The sequence below is a fragment of the Notolepis coatsorum genome (assembly GCF_963971535.1).
Source record: "Notolepis coatsorum genome assembly, chromosome: 13".
NCBI classification, from domain to species: domain Eukaryota; kingdom Metazoa; phylum Chordata; class Actinopteri; order Aulopiformes; family Paralepididae; genus Notolepis; species Notolepis coatsorum.
Window position 1 is genome coordinate 16,748,550 of NC_140177.1, and position 25,078 is coordinate 16,773,627.

Below are 25,078 nucleotides of genomic sequence, written 5' to 3' on the forward strand. Positions count from 1 at the left end.
ATAGAACATTGATATGGTCCAAGAGGCCCCAACGAGAGTACAAATATACATATATACACATATACATACATACATACATACATATATATATACATGTATACATACATACACACATATACACCAATAACAAAATAAAAACACAGTTAAGAATCATACACATAAGCAAATAAACAAACAAACATTATGCACAGCCTATGTACAAAAGAAATAAACAGTTCATCTCTAGCCTTTACAGTTTTCTTCGATTGCATAAACGATCAAATCAAAAGTATTACACAATTATCAAAACCTTACACTCAAGGAGCAAAACATAGGCCCAGATTTGCACCCCTATAAGCACAAAGTCAGCCTCACTTTTTGCAAAACAATACACACAGTGATTTGCAAAACACTAAACACACTTGCATTACATTACACATAGAATGTCAAATTACCACACATATGAGCCAATTGGTTAAACACAGCAATCAGATGCACAAACACACCATTGCTTAACCCTTTAATCGCTGTTGATGCTGAAACACGTCATTCCCGCCATGCTTATTCTGCCGATGACGCTGGACAGGGTCTTTGATATCAATATTTCAAAAATCTGTGATCGAAATCATATTTCTCCCCCGGAGACATTATATGTATTGGTGAGCCCCTGTCAACTCTCTTAACGGTTCAAGAGCGCCATCTGGTGGCCGATCGGCAGATCGCCCAGGGAAGAAACGGGGAAGTAGAAGCTGGTGCTCATTTCAATTTGGTCCGATCACTCGCTATAGGTCCCGGGACTCGAGCTCGACACAATGGATATCGATCCGTTGCCAATAACTCGATAAACAACATGATTTGGACGTATATACTATTATACAACCTGGAAATGGATCGGGTATTTTCACATCCCATAATAGAAAAAATTCTGTTCCACGCTCATCTCCCAACGGCGAGAGGAAGCTACGGTGAGTTTCAGCGTTATTTTGTAATGTCTTCTATACTAACTGCTCCAATGATCATATCACCCACACTACATGAATGATATAACGTTGCCCACGGAATTATAAACGACCCCCCGCCCATCCGGTCAACATCAGATCATACGTAGTAACTTCTAGAAGTACGTCCATTTGAATTTTTTTATCTCGTGCCGATTGCTATCAAACTGTATACAATCATCAATATAATGCATTTAGGGCTTTAAATCACGTTCTGGAGAAAGCTGCAGAAAACGATAAAAACATACTTATACTTTAGACCGTATTTTAGTATGAATATGTGAATGAAAAAGTATAACGTTGCTACACCCTGAACAATAGATATAGGACTTTGAATGGGCCATGGTAATGTCAATTTAGCAATACAATTTAAAAAGTTATAGCCCTGCAAAGAAGGGGAACTTCTCCATGTTAAATAGGGCTGGCGAGGGATGGTAAATTATGAATTTAACCCTGGCGTTCAAAGGGTTAATTGTAGATACACCAATCAGGTTTAAGCACTATAAAAATGCAGCAGGTGAGTTCACCTGTCTTCAACCAAAATGGAAGGAGAGTGAAGTACTGTACACAGAGAATGTGAAAATATACAATACATTCACCAAACACTACACAAGACAACCAATGATGCAGACTGATGAAAATATTAATTGTCTCTCCATATACCCAAATCAGTCAACATGGAGAATCGCAACAAAAAAAATCTCTTGCCAGATCCAGCTAGGCAAAGAGATAATGTCTAGTATTTTCTGTACTATGTATTTACATTTTTTCTATTTGTTTTTGTTTTACTGTAATTTTAACCTGTACTGGATACAGTATTTTATGTTTGTCTGATATTTGCTGAGCTTACTGTGTTATGCACACTGTAGTAGCATGACAACTGGGACATGTTTTGTTGTGATTCTCCATGTTGAAATGTTGACTTGATTTGGCTATATGGAGAGAATTTATATTTTCATCAGTCTGCATCATTGATTTGGGTATATGGAGAGACATTTTGTCTTTGTCATCATTCTGCATCATTGATTTGGGTATATGGAGATAAATAAATTATATTTTCATCAGTCTACAGCATTGGTCTTGTGTAGTGTTTGGTGAATTTATTGTATATTTGCACATTCTCTGTGTACTTCACTTACAGTACTCTAATCACTGAGAAGTAGAATTGCTAAATGTGTTTTAGGTTAAGCACAGCAGTGTGTAACTGGTTCAAACAGAATTAAGTCATATGAAACGTGTGTTTCATATATGGTAACAAAATGTAGTTTTTATAAATTAGGTCGCTTTCCCATATAGTTTTGGTGGACTCGGTGCGGTTCTGGTGGTGAAGTTGCAACATTGTCATTCATTTGGTTCGTCTGCGTTCACATAGCAATTTGTGAGGCGCACCGAACTTTCTGAACAATGTCACGCGGTCGAAAAGGGTGCTCGTCTATTGGACGGAAATGTGTGTGTGTGTGGCTGCGAGCCCGTGTGCGCGCGTGTGTCTGTGTGTGGACTGCAAGCCCTCCAGATCAGCAGAGGCAGAGTTTTTTATTTTGACGTGACATTGATCCATTGTTCTATTGAAGCCCATTACCACCATCCTCTCGCTAAACAACTTGTACACTGCGTTGTTTTTATGAGTGCCCACAAGTAGGGCTGGGCGATATGGCCTAAATATGATATCACGATATTTTCTGACCTTTCGGCGATACACGATACACATCACAATGTTTTCTTTTTTCCCCCAAACAATTCATTATGAGGCTTACCAAGACAGTATTTGAGTTTGCAAGCCAACATTAAAGACAAAATAAAATACCCATGCATTTAGCATTTTTATATTATATATTAGATTTAGATTATTGGATTATATATTGCATATATTTAGCAATGAGATATTATATGATTTAGATATGAAATATGATGAATTGAAAATGGTGGACCCTGATGTAAACAAGGCTAAAGTCTTTCTCTGGTCTGCATCCCCTTAACAGCAATGAGCTGTACTGTACCCATTCTGCAATATGTTAATAAAGTTTTAAATCAATCAATCAATAGCATTTTTATGAAACTACTGTATATTTGTGAAACAACTGTATATTTGTATGTCTCTAAATGTTTTGATGAATTGAAAATAGAGGACCCTTATGTAAAAAAAACGAAAGTCTTTTTCTGGTCTTCATCCTCCAGTCCACTGTTGTATTGAGCTGTACTGTATTTTACCCATTCTGCAAACTGTTAATAAAGTTTTCAATCATTCATTCATTCAGACGGCAAACAGAATAATTTTGATTGACAGTCGAGTCTGCCAATTACGTCACACCGCTTGCACCCGCCCTGCTGTTCTTAGCACCAATCTGCAAGCGCGTATTCATGTTTTACTTCCGCTTTTGTCCGCCATTGATTTTGACGAGAGCTCAACAACAACAACGTTACTGTAGCTCCCCGCGGTCGACGAGTAGATTACCAGCGCTCCGCAGATGACTAAACGAGGCATAATGATTTTACTGCAACGAATGTTATAATAAAAGCCTTTCCATACATCTGTCTGATTGAAAACTTTATTAACAGACCGCAGAATGGGCACAACTTACTCAGCACGGGCTGAGATATGAACAGTAATGCTTGCTATTAGGGATGTCCGATATTATTGGCCGACCGATATTATCGGCCGATATCGGCAGTAAAATGTGATATCGGAAAATATCGGTATCGGTTTAAAAACAAAAAAAAAACAATAACAATATTTGTTATATATATATCCAGTGAAATTATTAGTTACCTGAAATTATTCCGTTTTTTGGACGGGGAAACCCTGCATATATCGGTATCGGTTGATATCGGTTGATATCGGTATCGGAAATTAAGAGTTGGACAATATCGGAATATCGGTATCGGTAAAAAAGCCAATATCGAGCATCCCTACTTGCTATCTATCTAGGTTGTCCTCGGGACGTTGCTATGTTCGGGTAAATACGCTGATTTTATTGAACGTGTAACTATATAACGTTAATGCCACAAAACGAATGCATTTGTTAATCATAAGTAGTAACTGATGCAGTAGTGCGTGTGTGTGGGGCGGCGTTGTTCAAAAGTTTTAACGTGTGGACCAGATTGACGCGACACAATCCTCTTGGGCAAAACATCACGATATCCACGATACGTTTAAAAAGTGTATCGTTAATGAACTGTACCCGATATTTATATAATATCGTCATATCGCCCAGCCCTACCCACAAGTAGCTGTTTTATTTGGTCTTCTGCCCATATGTGTACAGTGTGCTTGCTTTGCAGTGAATGCCGAGCGCCTCGGTAATAATATAATAAGCTGTGTTTTTTCTTCCCTCTACCCAAGATGCACAGTTAGATATAGATAGATAGAGAGATAGATGCAGTGTGCTTGTTTTGCAGTAAATGCCGCGCGCAGTGGTAATAATAAGCACTTCCTATATTTGGTCCGCGTTTGGTCCGATGAAGCGAACCGAGACCTATGTTTTTGGTCGGACCAGAGTTTGTGTATTTGGTCCGCGGACCGAGTTCGACGCGCATTCACACAAACCCGAAAAACCGGACTATCGAATTCTGGTCCGATAGTCCGGACCAAACAGCCCCTGTGTGAAAGCGACCTTAGTGTATAGTTTGTGTTTAATTTAGCAAAGGATCTGAGTTGTTCTGATAATTGTGTGTGTGGTTGTGCTAATTGTGTGTAGTGTTTTGAAACACCGGGCCCTGTTTTCAAAATCGTGCTTAAGCAATCGAAAAAATTATATACATAATGTTTCAGTCTTCTCATAAAAATAAGGTTAGATTTTGGGGTCTTTTCCTGCCTTTGGTCCGCTTTGCATTCACATCTCAAATGAACCGCAGCAGGGTTCACTTGCAAGAGTGAATGAGCTTTCACACCACCCCAAACCAACCGGACTATCCGAGGAAATGAACCAGGGTTCGATTAAAGTTTATTATAGTTTATCACAGTATCATGAGCATGTCTTTGTCAGTGGACACTGGACATGGGTATGGATGGCTCCAGGTGCTGCTGCGTTAAAGTGCACATCTTCAATACCTATCTGTACTATTTAAAAGCACAGTGCAGGACACACTCAAAGGTTATCGCACCTCAGAGATGGCAGTGGACATGTATGACAGGACAAAGGCCATATGTAATGGCCTTGGGATTGAGGAACATACTACCAGCCAAAGGAGGAAGCAGAAAAGGATGGACGAGTATGTAGTTGAGTCATCTTGTGGCACAAGCTCAGACCTCATGGAGATCAGCTGAGACAGAGACTGTTCTATCCAGTCCTCGACAGAATGCTGCAAGAGCTTGAGAGCAGGTTCTCATGAGTTGGAGAACAACGTATGAGAGGCATACAGGCATGTTATCCAGCCTCAGACCAGTTTCTCTCAGTGGAATTGCTGCAACCCCTCGCCACACATTACAATATCTAACTACTGCCAGATGAGATCACAGTTGCAAAGTGTTTCCTGGCCAGGACAGGCAGAGATGCAGTCCTACTATCCAAAGTGTATTTTCCCTCCTGGATGATGATAATAATAATAATTAGAGATGTTCCGATACCATTTTTTCCTTCCCGATCCGATTCCGATACCTAAGCTTTGGGTATCGGCCGATACCTAAGCTTTGGGTATCGGCCGATACCGATACTGATCCGATACCAGTGCATACATTAAAAATAAAATAAAATGTATATAAATTATAAAACTTTTTTTTAATATATATACAGCTACTGTTTTATATATATACTGTTTTTTAGTAATAACTATAAAGTAATGGTATTTATTCAACAACAGGTGATTGTATAGATTAGTATCAGTAATTGAAAACTCAATGAGTTCACCCACGGAAAGGTTGTTGGCACATTAGTTCCACACGGACATTATTCGTTGCTGCACTTGCTTTCACAAGGCTCCGTTTAAGTAGCTGTTGTGATTTTTGCACAATAAATATTCAACATTCTCTTTTGAGACTCCGCCTCAGACTCTTATCATTTGGTACTAAAAGCTAAACATTGTCACCGATATGGCTGTCCGCAACATGTCATTAATTGTGTACGCGAGGTGGTCGATCAGTGACGACGTTAACGTGAGCTAGGTTAGCTAGCATGAGCTACCGGTAGATGGAAAGACTGTAACGTTACTGGTGAAAATGTGAAATGAATACTCCTTTGCCAACTTGCTGTACTTTGCTTGCAGGTCTGCAGCCATTATTGCTGGATTATGAATAGCCCCAACTTTAGCCAAGGTAACGTTAAAGCTAAAACTTTAACGTTAGTTAACGCTAGCTTTCGGTTAGCTGTTCAATGCTAATAACACCACCAAGCGAACCCATCAGAGCTCCCCGTCAACACCGCTCTGTCGGGAGGATGGCATTTAAGAAAGTATCTGCTGTTAAAATGACAAACAGCATTGACACTTTAATTCACGGTCGGTTAAAAACATGTTTATTTTATAATGCTAACTCAGCAGACCGCAGTGTTGTTGATAAATTACGTCGTATGGTATCGGAGCGCAGAATTAGAGGGTACTCGCCGATACCGATACCAGCATTTTAGGCAGTATCGGCGGCATTTCCGATACTGGTATCGGTATCGGAACAACTCTAATAATAATAATGCATTTTATTTATAATGCGCCTTTCAAGACACAAAAAAAAAGTCCACAAATCGGTGAATGAAAAAATAATATAGGATCAAATGAAAACTACTACTTGCTAAAAATCGATGTTTAAAAGTACTAAAAACCAAAGAAAAATACCAAACACTAACAAACATTCAGCACAGACAATGGGGATGCTGCCATCAAAAAAATAAAAATAAAATGTAAACAATTTTTTTTTTTTTAAGATCCGGGGCTAGGAGAAAAACATCCGGGGCTAAAGCCCCGGAAGCCCAGGGCTAACGACGCCACTGGTCAGAACATCTATAACTCCTGCTGTACTCTGTGTCTCTCTAGTCTCTGGATGGTCAGAACATCTATAACTCCTGCTGTACTCTGTGTCTCTCTCTGTCTCTAGTCTCTGGATGGTCAGAACATCTATAACTCCTGCTGTACTCTGAGGATTGACTTCAGTAAGCTGGTGTCTCTGAATGTGAAGTACAACAACGATAAGAGCAGAGATTATACCAGACCAGACCTGCCAGCAGGAGACGGAGATTCTGGAAACAAAGACCACAACTCTCTACTAGGTAAACACCCGTCTGTCTGATTACTACAACTATGTCACTACTGATTACTACAACTATATCACTACTCTTCAGATTACTTTATTCACCATATTGCAGTACAAATGGAACTTGATTTGACGATTACAGTGCATGCGTTACACAATTTAGAACAATACAACAGTAATAAATAATAAATAATTATAAGTAAAGTGCAAGACAGGACAGAACAGTGAGACAACAATAAGACTGTAAAAAGTAAAAAGTGCAGTGGTAGGGGACATGGAAACAGTGCAGCATAATTCAAGTCCGGAGGTCCAGCCCTAGCAGCTACAGTACTGTACAGTACAGTCCAGTACTGATTACTACAACTATGTCACTACATTTACATTTAGTCATTTAGCTGACGCTTTTATCCAAAGCGACTTACAAGTTCTGTACGACAAGCCATCAGGAAGGGCACAACTCTATCAGCTGAGCAACAATGTTCATCAAAGTGTTGAGTGCTACAGTGTAGGTTAGATTATTAGGACAAGTGCATGACAGTACGGTTAGTTAGGGTTAGATATATATATATATATATTTTTTTTTTTATTCAGATAATGGTTGAAGAAGTGCATCTTTAGTCGACGGCGAAAGATTGGACGTGATTTGGCTGTCCTAACTGGGGTGGGTAGTTCATTCCACCATTGTGGGGCAAGGACTGAGAATAGGCGACTTCTCTTTGATGACCCTCCCGGAGCTTGGATAGGAGTAGGTCTGAGGCGGCCAGAAGATGCAGAGCGTAGGGGTCTTGAGGGTGTGTAGTTAGAGACCATTGACCGGAGGTAGGCGGGAGCGGTTCCCTTTGCCACACGGTATGCCAGGTCGAGGGCCTTGAAGCGGATTCGTGCAGCAATGGGGAGCCAGTGCAGGTCCCTAAGAAGTGGGGTGACATGGGCCGACTTCGGTAGGTTTGAGTTCAGGCGGGCCGCTGCGTTCTGAATGAGTTGAAGAGGCTTAGTGGCAGTGGCCGGGAGGCCAGCGAGCAGTGCGTTGCAGTAGTCGAGGCGGGAGATGACTGTTGATTGAACGAGGAGTTGGGTGGCTTCTTTTGTCAGGAAGGGGCGGATCCTTCTGACGTTGCTCAGGAGGAATCGGCAGGTTCTGGTCGTCGCTGCGATGTGAGCAGAGAAGTTCAACTGGTCGTCGAGGACAACACCAAGGTTCTTGGCGGTCGGGGACGCAGTCACAGCTGCATTCTCGACTGTGATTGAAAGGTTGGTTAGGGGGGAGGATTTGGCCGGCAGGTGGAGTAATTCTGTTTGGCTTAGGTTCAGTTTGAGGTGGTTGGTCGTCATCCAGGCGGAGATGTCGGACAGACAGGCCGAGAGCCGCTCAGAGACGTGGATATCTGAGGGAGGGAAGGAGAGGAAGAGTTGAGTATCGTCGGCATAACAATGGTAGGAGAAGCCATGAGACGTGATAATGTTACCCAGTGATTTAGTGTAGAGGGAGAAGAGAAGGGGTCCTAAAACCGAGCCCTGGGGGACACCCGTCCGCAGGGGGCGGGTGGCCGACAGGGTCCCTCTCCATGACACTTGGTAGGAGCGGTCATTGAGGTATGATGACAGCCATGTCAGCGCAGAGCCAGCCACTCCCATTCCTGCGAGGGCCGCAAGGAGGATCTGGTGGTTGACTGTGTCGAAGGCTGCAGATAGATCTAGGAGAATCGGGACAGAGGAGAGGCCTTTTGCTAAGTGAAGTGCCTCTGTGACCGCAATGAGGGCTGTCTCTGTGGAGTGACCAGTCCTGAAGCCTGACTGATTAGGGTCTAGGAGGTCATTCTGTAAGAGATAAGCAGTAAGTTGGTTGGATACAGCACGTTCAAGTGTTTTAGAAAGGAAGGAGAGAAGAGAGACAGGACGGTAGTTGCCTATGACGGTAGGGTTCAGGGTTGTTTTTTTTATGAGCGGCGTGACTCTGGCTTGTTTTAGGGAGGTGGGGACCACCCCCGAGTTGAGTGAGGAGTTGATGGATGCCGTTAGGAATGGGAGGATGTCTGGTGCTATGGTCTGGAGGAGTGGGGAGGGTAGCTGGTCCAGCTGGCAAGTAGTCGGACGGTTCGACGTTACCAGTGTCAGGGTCTCTGCTTCTGTAATGGGAGAGAAAGATGACAGAGTGAGGGATGAGGTTCTCGATTCAGCATTTGGAATGGGTGGGGTTTGGGAGAAGGAGCTGCGGATGTTCTCCACTTTTTCCTCAAAGAAGATCGCAAAGTCTTCGGCAGAGAAGACTAGTAGTAATCACTACTGATTACTACAACTATATCACTACTGATTACTACAACTATATCACTACTGATTACTACAACTATATCACTACTGATTACTACAACTATATCACTAGTGATTACTACAACTATATCACTACTGATTACTACAACTATATCACTACTGATTACTACAACTATATTACTACAACTATATCACTACTGATTACTACAACTATATTACTGCAGATTACTAGAACTATATCACTACTGATTACTACAACAATATTACTACAGATTACTATAACTATTGTAGTAACTTCCTAGCTTAATCTTCGTACTCTGCGCTGTGTTTTAACCTTATAAAGCTCTTTGAAGTACTACTTAGCTACAAATGCAGATAGCCATGTATGTGATGGTTTTCTGCTCGTACACCTTCAGAGAACACGGCGCGGCGGTTGAAGAAATCGAGTTCTGAGCAGTTTGAAAAGGAATCCGTGTTTAATATAAAGGATTTCAATCAATACAAATCAAAGATTTGAAAGAACAATTGCAATAAAACCTGATGGAAGACCTCACTATGCCGAGGTTCACCAGACTTTAGGCTAAATATTCAATATCTATGTCTCGTCTCGGCTTCTTCAGATGGTAGGTTTTCGCGGCCGTCTCTCTGCTGCAGTCTGTTGTGGAGAAAAAGGGTGTGTGTTCTTTGTCGCTTCCTGGGTCTCTCTTCGGGTCTGTTGTTGTGCCCTCTACTAGCACGGAGTCCTGCTAATATCAAATTTAGGCTCCGCCTCTAATGTTACGGCAAGCGGGCGTTTTCCAACCTCTCCTCGAGTGTTCCTATTGGAGGACACGTACTCTCAACTCTCATTGGCTAACTCCTTAACGTGACGTTTTACATCGAATTGTGTCACGATGTGGTTTCAAATGGTCTTTTCTTTTGATCTGTGATGGTTATCTGCTCTTTTGTTTTCAGCAGAGACAAACTGGCATCTCAAATGGCAGTTTCATTGTTGGAACAGATGGCCTAGGGCCCTGGGTTGTAAAATCACCCATGTTATTGACTTTCCCAGGAAGGATCAAACGAGACACTGTCTCCTACTCAATAAGCGTCTGCTTGTTTCAACCCCCCTCCACAGAGATTTGAGGAAGCCCGAACCAACAGCCGCATTACCAAGTCAGAGGTGTCTCGTTTCTTGTACTTTAGGAGGGGGGGGGAGAAAAGTGTATGTATTGTACCTCTGTGTTTTCGCCATTCTGTGCTTCATGATATACAGTACAATGAACACCAGTTTGGCTGGAATTCTACTACACTATCACTACAGATTACTACAACTCTATTACTACAGATTACTACAGCTCTATTACTACAGCTTACTACAACTATATTACTACAGCTTACTACAACTATTTCACTACTGATTACTACAAATATATTACTACAACTACTAAAACTATTACGCTACGTGCCATGGAACACACGTGAAAACTGTTTTGGGCTGTTGATGCCCTTTAATTCATTATCTTGCCGATCCTCTTCACCACCACTGCACTCGTCTACGCGGCTCCAACACCATCATCAAGTTTGCAGATGACACAACGCTGGTGTGTCTCCAGCTTAAAATCTCTGTGTACATCTCTGAGGACCTCTCTTGGACCCACAACATCTTGACACTGTTCAAGAAGGCTCACTAGCGTCTCTTCTCCCTCAGGAGACTGAGGAAAGCCCACCGGTCTCTGGTGAACTTCTACCGGTGCACCATAGAACGCATACTCGCCAACTATCTGCATCACAGTCTGGTATGGTAACCGCACTGCCTCGGACCGGAAAGCACTGCAGAGAGTGGTGGAAACCCAACGCATCACCGGTACATCACTCCCTGCAATTGAGTCTGTCCAGCACAAACGGTGTCTGAGGAAGGCACGCAGCATTGTCAACAACACCTCTCATTCCAACTACAAACTGCCTCCTCCTCTCTGGGAGGCCACCACAGAAATCTCGATTCCAGGACCAGTAGGCTCAGGAACAGCTTCTTCCCCTCAGATGTCACCTCGCTGAACCATAGTGTGTTGATACTCATATTGATTGATTGATTGAAAAGTTTATTAACAGATTGCAGATGGGTACAGTACAGTACAGCTCAATACATACAATTGTTAAGGGGATGCAGACCAGAGAGACTTTCGTCTAGTTTACATCAGGGTCCCCCATTTTCAATTCATCAATTCATCATAAATCACTGTATATAATAATAATGTACATGCATTAGCTTAGCATATTTACTCCACATATAAACATGTTATACATGTACATTACAATGTATTTAGCAACTTCTGGTTAGATGTAGGGATGGGACTTTCTAGCAAAAGTGCTATTCGAAAATCGCTGGTTCTTAACACTTTGAGTGCCACGAACGTGTTTTGTCGTTAGTTCATGCCGACCTTTGAGTGCCCCCGACGCTATATAGTGTTTGTTTGTCGTTTTCTTTTGGGCGATTTGAATTAAAATCGAGCCTCGGGTTAGTGCTGCAGAGTCTCGCTGAGCTCAATTGGGAAGATACCGCCCCCTATCGTCTCTCCCTGTGTAACTGCACCCCATTACTTTACACTGACGAAGGGGCGGTGGCCAGTTTCCTCATTTTACTTTTCCGTCGAGGCATCTGAAGAATCCATTGTGCTCGCCGGCCCGGAAAACGCGTGGATTATATATTTACAGTACCCAACACTGTAATCAATAAGCGTGATCGATATTTGGAATTAGAGATGTTCCGATACCATTTTTTCCTTTCCGATCCGATTCCGATATCGGCCGATACCGATACTTATCCGATACCAGTGCATACAGTAAAAAAAAAAAAAAAACAAAAAAACGATATTATATACATTTTTTATAAATATATATATATTTTTTTTTTTAACAAATACTGTTTTATATATACTGTTTTTTAGTAATAACTAGAAAGTAATGGTATTTATTCAACAACAGGTGATTGTATAGATTTGTATTATCATTAATCAATGAGTATGGGGCTTCAGCACTGCAGATATACCCTACTCCAATGATCCACACGGACATTATACGTTGCTGCACTCGCTACCCACTGGCTCTGCAGATATACCCTACTCAGTCTGTCTACAAGGCTCCGTTTCAGTAGCAGTCGGATCTGTTGTGATTTTTGCACAATAAATATTCAACATTCTCTTTTGAGACTCCGCCTCAGACTCTTATCATTTGGCACTAAAAGCTAAACATTGTCACCGATATGGCTGTCCGCAACATGTCATTAATTGTGTACGCGAGGTGGTCTCAATGACGACGTCAACGTGAGCTAAGTTAGCATAGCATGAGCTGCCGGTATATGAAAAGACTGTAACGTTACTGGTGACATTGTGATTTAACGAATACTCCTTTGCCAACTTGCTGTACTTTGCTTGCAGGTCTGCAGCCATTATTGCTGGATTATATGAATAGCCCCAACTTTAGCCAAGGTAATGTTAAAGCTAGCTTTCGGTTAGCTGTTCAATGCTAATAACACCAGCCACCAAGCGAACCCATGAGCTCCCCGTCAACACCGCTCTGTCGGGACGATGACATTTAAGAAAGTATCTGCTGTTAAAATGACAAATGGCATTGACACTTTAATCGAGTAAGCACCCGTTTGTTTTATAATGCTTACTCAACAGACCACAGTGTTGTTGATAAATTACGTCATATGGTATCGGAGCGCAGCATTAGAGGGTACTCGCCGATACCGATACCAGCATTTTAGCCAGTATCGGCGGCTTTTCCGATACTGGTATCGGTATCGGAACAACTCTATTTGGAATGGCGATCAGGAATTGGAATAATCTTTTTGGATAACATCTGATTAACAGTCTTAGGATAATCTGAGCTATTTTCACAGAGATATAAGCGTTTGCCCTATGTGTGTGTGTGGCTGTGCGAGCGATCAGGAAATGAGATAATCGATATTTCAGCCCGCTTCTATAGCCTGCATAAGTACATATACTATCGATAATCTAGCGTTTATTTGAAAACTATTCATAAATAGGCCGAAAAATTACTGTTTTTGTGTATTCCAGAATATTCCAGTAAATGCCTTTTATCACGGAATCTTTATATTTTCCTTAAACGAGGGCTTTTCAAAATGCTATAAAACGGAAATGAAGCGATTAAAAGAAACAATCCGTTTCGACAATGTTGACTGCAAACAAGTCATTGATAAACGACGGGCAGATTAGACACAGCCATAATTTAAGACTGAGATTATGCGTTCACAACGCTATCATTGAAGTGGGTGCTGGCATTCAACCACGTTTTACCATGTTAATGGCCGGTAATCAAAGTGTTAAAATGGAATATTCGACCCCCCCCCCCCCCCCAACCACCAATTTTTTTTTTTTTATTACAAATATATTGTTGTTTTCTGTTTCAGTTTAAATTCAGTTAAAATTGTCAGTTTTAGTTAAATTCAGTTATTCTTTTTAATAGAATGGATCATTAAAATCAAAGGGTATTGCACATAAATAGGCACTTCAGAATCTGAAGTTCAGATAAAGATAATCCTTCAGAACGTTGATTGGCTTAAGCTGACCGACAATAAATCAAAATGACACCATTCACCACTGTAGCCTATAATAACAGCATTGCATTGGCCTATCAACCGGTTTTAAACAAACGGAAACAGTAGCATGTTCATCTCTTAGATCAATTAGGCCAGTGGTTCCCAAAGTCGGGGTCGCGACCCAAAGGTGGGCCGCGAGCAGCCACGGGAGGGCTGTGAGATGATTTCCAAAAAAAATATATATATATATACTTTTTTTTTTTTTTTTTTTTTGTCAGGCCCCTGAACAGGCCAGGACAGTGTTTCTAGTTGTATTCTAAAATTCTATTCTATTGTATTCTAAAATGTGACTATATGGTTTTATATTACCGTAACTTTATAAATAAATAAAAACGAAAAATCTACTTATTTCAACGAACATTTCAAACTAAATAACAGATTATGCACATAAAACGCTGAAAACAACCGAAGCAACAATAGTATTTTAATGAGGCTATTATTATTATCATTATTATTTTGCAACAAGTTAGCCCTCTCATAAATAGCACATATAAATGAATAACTAACTTGAACTAACTTAATAGGATTGAAGTGATATTTGGCATAAAAAATCGGTCGCCTGGCAAAAAAAAAAAAAAAGCCTGACGATGTGCATCGGGCCGCGGCTCTCTGACGCCTTATTTTCTGGGTCCCGGCCTGAAAAGTTTGGGAACCCCTGAATTAGGCTATGAAAATTAGGCTGCCTCTAAATATAAAAAGGGATGAAATAAGAATGGTTTGCTTCACAAAAAAAAGTATTCTATAAATTTCTTTTCCGATTGTCTGACATGAAAATGGAATGTAGGTATGGGATCGAATTTTCGAATATTCTATCCCATCCTTAGTTAGATGCCATCTTCATTTCAATTTACATTACTTTACTATTAGACCTCAATGTAGGAGCTTATCGAACCCGCTCTCTGCCCTGGATTACACTACATCTTCCTTTCGTCGATATAAATGTTACTGATTGTGTTAAATGGGCATATGATATCGTCTCATATTGTTCGCAGGCACCTCAATCTAATCATATCGTATCGTGGTAGACTTTGTGATATCGGCAAATATCGTATTGTTGTCCTAAGAATCAATATTGTATTGTGATGAAACTGGTAGGGCTGACCTTCAAATTATTTTTGAAATTCGAAGCTTCGGGGCCGAGATTCGATTTTAATTCGAAGCTTTTTTTGATAAAAAAATTAAATAAAAATGTATAAATAAATTTTTCTTTTTCTTTTTTTATGTTGTGGGATTTGTACAGCACTTTGTCAGTGCTGTAAAGTTTTAACCTTTTTAAATCTTAGACAAACGAAACACGTTGCTTTCATGAAATATTTATTGTAAGCTGTCATTTGAGGCTTTATAAAAGCAGCACAATGAACACAAATCTGTCAGTGCAGAGTCCGACCTCATCTTAACACATTCCCGGCCATTGGGATCCGTCTAATCTCACTCTGAGGCCAGTTTCTCATAACAACGTTTCACTGTGCGTGAGGTTGTTTGTAGAGCTAAATCTATATTTTATATTATTGCTATGTGTCCATTGTCAATTGACAGTATAAACCTTCCCTTCAATATGCCATAAAGAAATACTTTTTTCATCAATACGTTCCCATTTTATAGTGTTGTGAATATGAACTATATACCAGATTGGTCTAGGGTAATTCCTGCAAAGCTAGTTATAGGGCGCTAAGCTAATAACGTTAAATCGATTGGTGTTTCGGCCCTACACAAGCTACAGTTAAAAATCAAAATGCATATGATCGGTATCATGGTCCACCATGAATGCATGAAAGGGGGGGGGGGGGGCGGGGGAAGTCGTTTCTGATTATTGATTACCAATAACTAGGGATGTCCCGATCACGTTTTTTTGCTCCCGATCCGATCCCGATCATGTGATTTTGAGTATCTACCGATACCGATCTTTCCCGATCCGATAAAAAAAAAAGTAAATATATATATATATATTTTTTTTTTTATTCAACAAACATGACCATGTTCACGTCTTAAACTCATACTGAGGCCTTAGTTTTTGTTTTAAATTGCATATCATCATTCATTTATTTATTGTCACAGAGCAGAAGAATTTTGCCAAAACAAACCAATAGTATCCAGCTGCAGAACGGCAGAGCAGCCACACTCTCGGACCCAAACGCATTTCCTTTGATTTAATTATACATCAAATGATTTATGTCAAGGATTGCAATGCCTCGCTTGAATGAAGTTAACTTTTCACCTGGATAACGTCAACATTCAGGGTGAATGTAATGTGAGAAATTGGGATAAAAAAAATAAAAATAAAATGTTTATAAAAAAAATTAATTTGGGTCTGATAGTGTGGCTGGTCTGCCGTTCTGCAGCTGGATACTATTGTTTTGTTTTGGCAAAATTCTTCTGCTCTGTGTGACAATAAATAAATAAATGATGATATGCAATTTAAAACCAAAACTAAGGCCTCAGTATGCGTTTAAGACGTGAACATGGTCATGTTTGTTGAATAATAAAATAAAGAAAAAAAAAATTCCAGATTTATTTTTATTTTTTCTTGCCGATCCCGATCTTCGGAAAATCACGTGATCGGCCCTGATCACGTGATCGGATCGGGACATCGTTATTACAACAACATCCGCTGCTAGCTTGTTTAGCTGGTTAGCTTGGTATCGTTCATTATAATCATGAATGTTGAAACACTGCAGCTACGTCATTTTCTTCCCTTGCCTGCCCTTCTCACTTTATACAAAACCCTGTTTGAACCCCTCATTAATTACTGTAACGTCATATGGTGCAACACATACCCCAGCCATCTCAAAAAACTAGAAAGCCTACAAAAGAGGGTACTACGAGTGCTGTCATGGTCCGGGTATCGAGCGCCCTCAAAGCCTCTTTTCCATCGCTTTGGTCTCCTGAGGCTCGCTGAATTTAACATTCATCAAAACGCATCAATTATGTATCAAGTTGTCAACAACATGAATCACAGACTGTCTGAGCTTGTCCCAGTCTGCCAACCACTGCACATCCACAACACAAGAAACAAGCATCTTATATCTGGCAAGAGGAGAAGGCTAAATTGTGCTAGCCTAAGCATAGCATGCAGGGGTCCACAGATCTGGAACAAGCTTGATGAAAATCTAAAAATGACTAATACCTTTAAAACCTTTAAAAAATCACTGAAAGAGGAACTGATAAAATCATATCTCTAATTCAAATTATAACTTAGGAATAAAATTGTCTGTATTATGTATCTCTGTTATATGTCAGTTAGTAGGTAGGTGTGTAAACCTACCCACGTTGTTTTGTTTTGTTTTGTTTTTGTTTGTTTTTTTGTTATTGTTTTGTTTGTTCATATTCTGTTTGTATCTGTGTTCAGGCTCCCTCCAAACGCTTTAAATAGCTTCTTGGGAGACCTGGCACATGCACACAATTTGCGACATGTTATCACATGAGGATACTCGCATGTAAAATGTATCGTGTGTGTGTGTGAATAAAAATTCATTCATTCATTCATTCATACTGCCTGACCAGCGAGGATGGTAGATTTGTGTGTTAAAATATTTTATTAATAGTTGTTTTCTGGCTATGCTGTATGGGGTGCTGGTGCCCTACTGGAGTGTAATAGAATCTCCTTGCAGTTACGTTCTATTGTTTTCTGGGTAAGTCCTTCTGCAGCATGAGATTCATACCACACCTCACTCATTCCTCCCACAGTGTAGTAAACTCTCCTAATAGTTTCAGGCAGATTTATTGGTGGATATGCAAGTTATATTGATCGCTATGTTTGGTAAATAGTATCTGGATACATGTTTATATATTGATGGGTGTTTTGGGTAGATATTCCCATGGCTATCTTCGGTAGACATATTGATATGTTGTGTAAATATGCTGGTAGATGTGTTGGGTAAGTACTGTGTATTCATAGGTATATTTGGTAAATATATTGTTAGATGTGTTATGTAAATATGTTGACGGGTATGTTTGGTAAATATATTGTTAGATGTGTTATGTAAATATGTTGACGGGTATGTTTGGTTAGATACATATATTGATAGATATTGTTATATTGTGTTATAGGTTCGCCCTCCGGAGCGGTAGCTTCCTACTCTAGTGGAGGAGGCTACTCTAGTGGAGGAGGCTACAATAGTGGAGGAGGCTACTCTAGTGGAGGAGGCTACAATAGTGGAGGAGGCTACAATAGTGGAGGAGGCTACAATAGTGGAGGAGGCTACTCGGGCTACTCATCTTCTTTCTCCCACTCCCAGGGTGGAGGTATCTATCCTTCCCTTTTTCTAGTTTCTTTTTCTGTGTGTCTCGCTCTCTCTTCCTTTCCTCTTCCTCTACCCCTTCCTCTCTTTCTTTCTCTCTCCATCTCTCTTTCTTCCTCTCTTCCCTTCTCTCCTCTTCCTATCTTTCTCTCCTTCCTCTCTCTCTCTCTCTCTCTCTGTGTGTGAAGTGTCTGGTTGCTCTAGACTGCTCTGCTTGCTCTCATGAAACAGGAGATGTTATTATTTGTGTTAAAATTCTGTAAAGTAGCATCACTTAAAACATATGGGTGACATTCATAAAACAGCCTCCAATCCACTCCATAATGCAACACATCACACTTCATCTGTGGTCATTCACTGGCAGCTAACGTTGGCTAGCAAAGCACATAGAAGGTTAACTATGGATGTAAACAACTTCTGGAGATGCTCATCATTGCTGCACACTTTCTGATCTTGTTGTATGCAGTGTAACGTTAGCTAAAGCTTGGTTTAGACAACATAATTATAGGCAAATTTTCCACTCGCCAATCGCAGACAAAAGGCCCCAGATCAGAGGCACACTGGCGTTCACTTGGCGCTCGATGCTACGTGAACACGATCTGTGCATCACAGACGCCCGGCTGATACCAAACCTGTCTGGGAGTCCAACAGCCAATGAGAGGACAAGACGTGAGTCCAACAGCCAAGGAGAGTGCAAGACGGGAGAGAACATCTGCTGTGGATGAGTTGCATTGACTTTGAGCTACTAAAGAACCGCAAAAAGAATATAATTTAATGTCTTACAACAATGACCATTTCTGCAACGTCCAACCTATTCGTTTGTAGGTTAAATAGGTAGTTATGGTGGCGGTAAGCCTTCTCTAGCAATGATCTGCATTTTAACCTAGAAGAAGAATTTAACTTCTGAGTTGAGGGCTGCCAGCAGAGAGGAGGACATCTAGAACACGACAAGAAAGGCACACTCGGCCATGGAGACTCGGCCATGAAGTAAATGCAATCCAATGGAAATTGGTTGGGAGGACAACAAATATGGTGGCCGGCTACGTGTGTTGAGGAACGCTGTGCTTTGTTGCAAAACATTCAAACCTGGCCTATGCTAGTCCGGCTGTGACGCATACTTACCACAGATGATCTGTCGGCTTCGTCCGCTCTGGTCTTCAGGCCCCGCTGCCACCACCATCAGACCGCTCTGGTCTTCAGGCCCCGCTACCACCATCAGACCGCTCTGGTCTCCAGGCCCCGCTACCACCACCATCAGACCGCTCTGGTCCACCAGGCCCCGCTACCACCACCATCAGACCGCTCTGGTCTCCAGGCCCCGCTACCACCACCATCAGACCGCTCTGGTCCACCAGGCCCCGCTACCACCACCATCAGACCGCTCTGGTCTCCAGGCCCCGCTACCACCACCATCAGACCGCTCTGGTCTCCAGGCCCCGCTACCACCACCATCAGACCGCTCTGGTTTCCAGGCCCCGCTACCACCACCATCAGACCGCTCTGGTCTCCAGGCCCTGCTACCACCACCATCAGACCGCTCTGGTCTCCAGGCCCCGCTGCTACCACCATCAGACCGCTCTGGTCCACCAGGCCCCGACCACCACCACCACCATCAGACCGCTCTGGTCTTCAGGCCCCACCATCAGACCGCTCTGGTCTCCAGGCCCTGCTACCACCACCATCAGACCGCTCTGGTCTCCAGGCCCCGCTGCTACCACCATCAGACCGCTCTGGTCCACCAGGCCCCGACCACCACCACCACCATCAGACCGCTCTGGTCTTCAGGCCCCACCATCAGACCGCTCTGGTCTCCAGGCCCCGCTACCACCATCAGACGGCCACGATGGACATACCGCCTGAATGCAAGTTCAATGGAGTGTGGTGTATTATCCAGGAAACATCCCAATTTTGCAAAACTCTGATAGTCCTAACTTTCTCAAGTTCACCAGCCGTTAGTTCTACAGCAATGGGCAGCAGTCCGTGCCCACGGTTGTGGAGTCTGATGGCTACTGGCATGAAAAACGTTGTTTGTGGTGTGTAGTGGGGGGATGAGTCTATGGCTGAACATTTGAAGCGAGGTATAGACTCCATGGTTTGATAGAAATGTGACAAAACGGCTGTTCTGATCATAAATTATTGTGATTCTATCACGCTACACATGGGTAATTTTTTATAAAATTTCAAACCTTTATTTCAACTCGTAAGACACTGAATTTACCCTAATTTACAGCGATGACTAGCTTACAAAACGAGACACAGTTTATCAGCAATTTCATACACGTAGGCACAACAAAACAAATGATAATAAAATCAGTTAAGCCAATTACAAGTTGACACACATTGGTCAGAGATCATATTTTTAAATGCAGCAAAAGAAGGAAGAAGCTTCAGAGTCAGTTTAGGCTAAAACGTTTTAGGTGAGATATATGAGATGCAATCACTGGATCCTCATTCATGTTTGATCTGCAACAGCTAGTTTTAACAGTGTGATCTGAACGCTGTGACCCAGGCGAGCTGCGGTGCATCTCGTCCCACTCGCTCCACAGGGCTGTGATGGAGACGCATCCTGTGCCGTGCAGGTCACTGTAGCTGTGATGAGATACTGAACTCTCTCTCCCCCCCCTCTCTCTCTCTCTCCTTCTATCTCTGTCTCTCTCTGTATATCTCTCTCTCTCTCTCTCTCTCTCTCTGTATATCTTTTCTATCTCTCTCCTTCTCTTTCTCTGTATCTCTCTTCTCTCACTCCTTCTGTCTCTCTCTCTGTGTGTCTCGCTCTCCTCTCTCTCTCTTTGTCTCTGCCTCTCTCTCTCTCCCCCTCTATCTCTCTCTCTCTCTCTAGGAGCCATCAGTCCCATGAATGCAGCAGCAGCAGCGGCGGCAGCAGCAGGAAGAGTAGCTCTCTCTGGGTCCGGAGGGTCTGGAGTCCTGCTGGCCTCCAACCTTAACGATGAGGTACACAACTTTCAACTAACGCCCAGATAACCCCCAACTAACCACCCACTAACCCCCCAACTACTAAACCCCAGCTAGTCTGGATCAGCGTCATGTGACTGTGGGTATAAGATGCCATTGGCCGACTATTTCAGTCGGGCTTCTCCTCCCCTTCCGCTTGTCTGCAACACTGTTTGCAAAGGGCACAGTCGCTGCACCCTGGGCGTGGCGCCGCCCAGGAGGATTGTGATTGGTTTAAAGAAATACAAACAAGCCAGAGTTGTGTCCCCCATAGCAGAATGATGACGACTTCAGCCAGACCTCTCTGGTGCTGGCACAGCGCTAACGTAGTGTGGAGAGAGGTATGGCTATGCGAGACTAACCCCCTGATAATCCCCAACTAAACCACAACCATGCCCCAGCTAACTCCCAACTAACCAATGACTAACCCGCAGCCAACCACCAACTAATCCCCAACTAACCCCAGCTAACCACCAACAAACCCCCAGCTAACTCCCAACTAACTAATAACTAAACCCCCAGCTAACCACCAACTAACCCCCAGCTAATCACCAACTAACCCACAACTAACCATCAACAAACCCCCAGCTAGCCACCAACTATCTCCCAACTAACCCACACTTAACAGGTTTTAACCGGAGCAGTTGGTAATGGAAGTATCCGGTGCCCGTCTGGGCCGTCACCTGCAGAGGGTGTCAGTGACAGAAAGACCAAACCATCGAGCAAAGTCGATGCTGTTTCTAAAACTAAGCCTAACTAACATGAATCCTAAACGAGCTCAGTCCGTTTGTGTGTCTGACTGGATGAACCAACCACTAGACTATAGGGACAGAAGAGACTGCAGCATTATGTTAAGCATGGTGAGGGACAGACTGCAGCATTATGTTACACATGGTGGAGGACAGAGTGTTAAGTTAAGCATGGTGGAGGACAGAGGAGACTGTGTTAAGTTAAGCATGGTGAGAGACAGAGGAGACAGTGTTATGTTAAGCATGGTGAGAGACAGAGGAGACAGTGTTATGTTAAGCATGGTGAGAGACAGAGGAGACAGTGTTATGTTAAGCATGGTGAGAGACAGAGGAGACAGTGTTATGTTAAGCATGGTGAGAGACGGAGGAGACAGTGTTATGTTAAGCATGGTGAGAGACGGAGGAGACAGTGTTATGTTAAGCATGGTGGAGGACAGAGGAGACAGTGTTATGTTAAGCATGGTGGAGGACAGAGGAGACAGTGTTATGTTAAGCATGGTGAGAGACAGAGGAGACGGTGTTATGTTAAGCATGGTGGAGGACAGAGGAGACAGTGTTATGTTAAGCATGGTGAGAGACAGAGGAGACGGTGTTATGTTAAGCATGGTGAGAGACAGAGGAGACAGTGTTATGTTAAGCATGGTGAGAGACAGAGGAGACAGTGTTATGTTAAGCATGGTGGAGGACAGAGGAGACAGTGTTATGTTAAGCATGGTGAGAGACAGAGGAGACAGTGTTATGTTAAGCATGGTGAGAGACAGAGGAGACAGTGTTATGTTAAGCATGGTGGAGGACAGAGGAGACAGTGTTATGTTAAGCATGGTGGAGGACAGAGGAGACGGTGTTATGTTAAGCATGGTGAGAGACAGAGGAGACAGTGTTATGTTAAGCATGGTGGAGGACAGAGGAGACAGTGTTATGTTAAGCATGGTGAGAGACAGAGGAGACGGTGTTATGTTAAGCATGGTGGAGGACAGAGGAGACGGTGTTAAGTTAAGCATGGTGAGAGACAGAGGAGACAGTGTTATGTTAAGCATGGTGGAGGACAGAGGAGACAGTGTTATGTTAAGCATGGTGAGAGACAGAGGAGACGGTGTTAAGTTAAGCACAGTGAGAGACAGAGGAGGCAGTGTTATGTTAAGCATGGTGAGAGACGGGGACAGTGTTATGTTAAGCATGGTGAGAGACAGAGGAGACAGTGTTATGTTAAGCATGGTGAGAGACAGAGGAGACAGTGTTATGTTAAGCATGGTGAGAGACAGAGGAGACAGTGTTATGTTAAGCATGGTGGAGGACAGAGGAGACAGTGTTATGTTAAGCATGGTGGAGGACAGAGGAGACGGTGTTATGTTAAGCATGGTGAGAGACGGGGACAGTGTTATGTTAAGCATGGTGAGAGACAGAGGAGACAGTGTTATGTTAAGCATGGTGAGAGACAGAGGGGACAGTGTTATGTTAAGCATGGTGAGAGACAGAGGAGACAGTGTTATGTTAAGCATGGTGGAGGACAGAGGAGACAGTGTTAAGTTAAGCATGGTGAGAGACAGAGGAGACAGTGTTATGTTAAGCATGGTGAGAGACAGAGGAGACAGTGTTATGTTAAGCATGGTGAGAGACAGAGGAGACAGTGTTATGTTAAGCATGGTGAGAGACAGAGGAGACGGTGTTATGTTAAGCATGGTGAGAGACAGAGGAGACAGTGTTATGTTAAGCATGGTGAGAAACGGAGACAGTGTTATGTTAAGCATGGTGAGAGACAGAGACAGTGTTATGTTAAGCATGGTGAGAGACATAGACAGTGTTATGTTAAGCATGGTGAGAGACAGTGTTATGTTAAGCATGGTGAGAGACAGTGTTATGTTAAGCATGGTGAGAGACAGTGTTATGTTAAGCATGGTGAGAGACAGTGTTATGTTAAGCATGGTGAGAGACAGAGACAGTGTTATGTTAAGCATGGTGAGAGACAGAGACAGTGTTATGTTAAGCATGGTGAGAGACAGAGACAGTGTTATGTTAAGCATGGATCAGTGACAGAAACATGGATTATGTCAGATGTGGGCAGGTTTATATTCTCACCAGGGTCTCATGAAGTCACTGTTCTCACCAGGGCCTCTGGTCCTTCTCACCCTAAAGGAAGGACTCTGTGTTTGTGCGTCCCTGTCCTTCTCACCCTAAAGCAAGGACTCTCTGTCTGTGTTCGTGCGTCCCTGTCCTTCTCCTAACTCCTAAAGGAAGGACTCTCGGTCTGTGTTCGTGCGTCCCTGTCCTTCTCACCCTAAAGGAAGGACTCTGTGTTTGTGCGTCCTTCTCATAACTCCAGAACTAGTCATCCGATCGGCTTCACACTCAGCGGGTGTATTGCTGAAGACCCAGGAGAGGGGGGTCAGAATATATGCCACTTGGCCAGATGGTGGCACTTACGGTATCTGTCATATCTCACCATGCATCCCATCTATCTCCTGCTCAGTGGGTGTGTTGCCGAGCACCCTGAGGAGGGCGGTGTCAAATGTGGTGCCATTTGGCCAGATGGAGGCACTATAAAAACAAACTATGTTAATTGGCGGGTTGTATTGCTGAGGACCTTCAGTTGATGGGATGAAGGGTTCGCCAGAGCGCTGCAAGCAGCCATACCACAGGTCTCCACAACGCTGCAAGCAGCCATACCGCGGTTTGCCAGAGGCCTCTGAAAGACCTCCGTGTTGCTAATGAGTGGTGTTGTCCATGTGATACATTCCATACTATAGAGTAAAACTGGGGGTATTATAGACTGTCCTCTTGATTCTCATGGGAATTCTTGTTGACTTCAGGATGTGTTGTTTCTTGTTGAACGCGGTCCATCCTAATGCTGTCCTGTGGCTCACTGCGATGGAGTGGTCATTTGCTCTGGATCATTTGTGTCCCAGAAACACAAATTCATTGACTTGTTTGATGCTTTTCTCATTGATTGGCATGTTTATTGTTGTTTACGTGTTATCTTTAGTTGTGGACATGCATTCTGCTTTCACAATGTTTATTTGCAGGCCTACTTCTGCTGTAGTTTTGGCAAATACGTTTACAAATTATTGTAGTTTTGCATTGTTTTAGTTGGTGATTGCTATAACTGAGATTGCTATAAC

General features: G+C 42.6%; 1 protein-coding gene across 2 annotated transcripts in view; it reads left to right on the forward strand.

Annotated features, from left to right (window-relative positions):
- LOC311238788 (polypyrimidine tract-binding protein 2-like) overlaps positions 1–25,078 on the forward strand; it is a 51,678-nt gene that overhangs the window by 15,022 nt on the left and 11,578 nt on the right. The window contains exons 8-10 of one of the 2 annotated variants that reach the window (XM_084326983.1): positions 6,997–7,168; positions 18,071–18,265; positions 21,101–21,213. In XM_084326983.1, coding sequence (XP_084183109.1) covers positions 6,997–7,168; positions 18,071–18,265; positions 21,101–21,213 — 480 coding nt within the window. The remainder of the gene's footprint in view (positions 1–6,996; positions 7,169–18,070; positions 18,266–21,100; positions 21,214–25,078) is intronic. The other variant, XM_084326984.1, reaches the window with a different exon arrangement.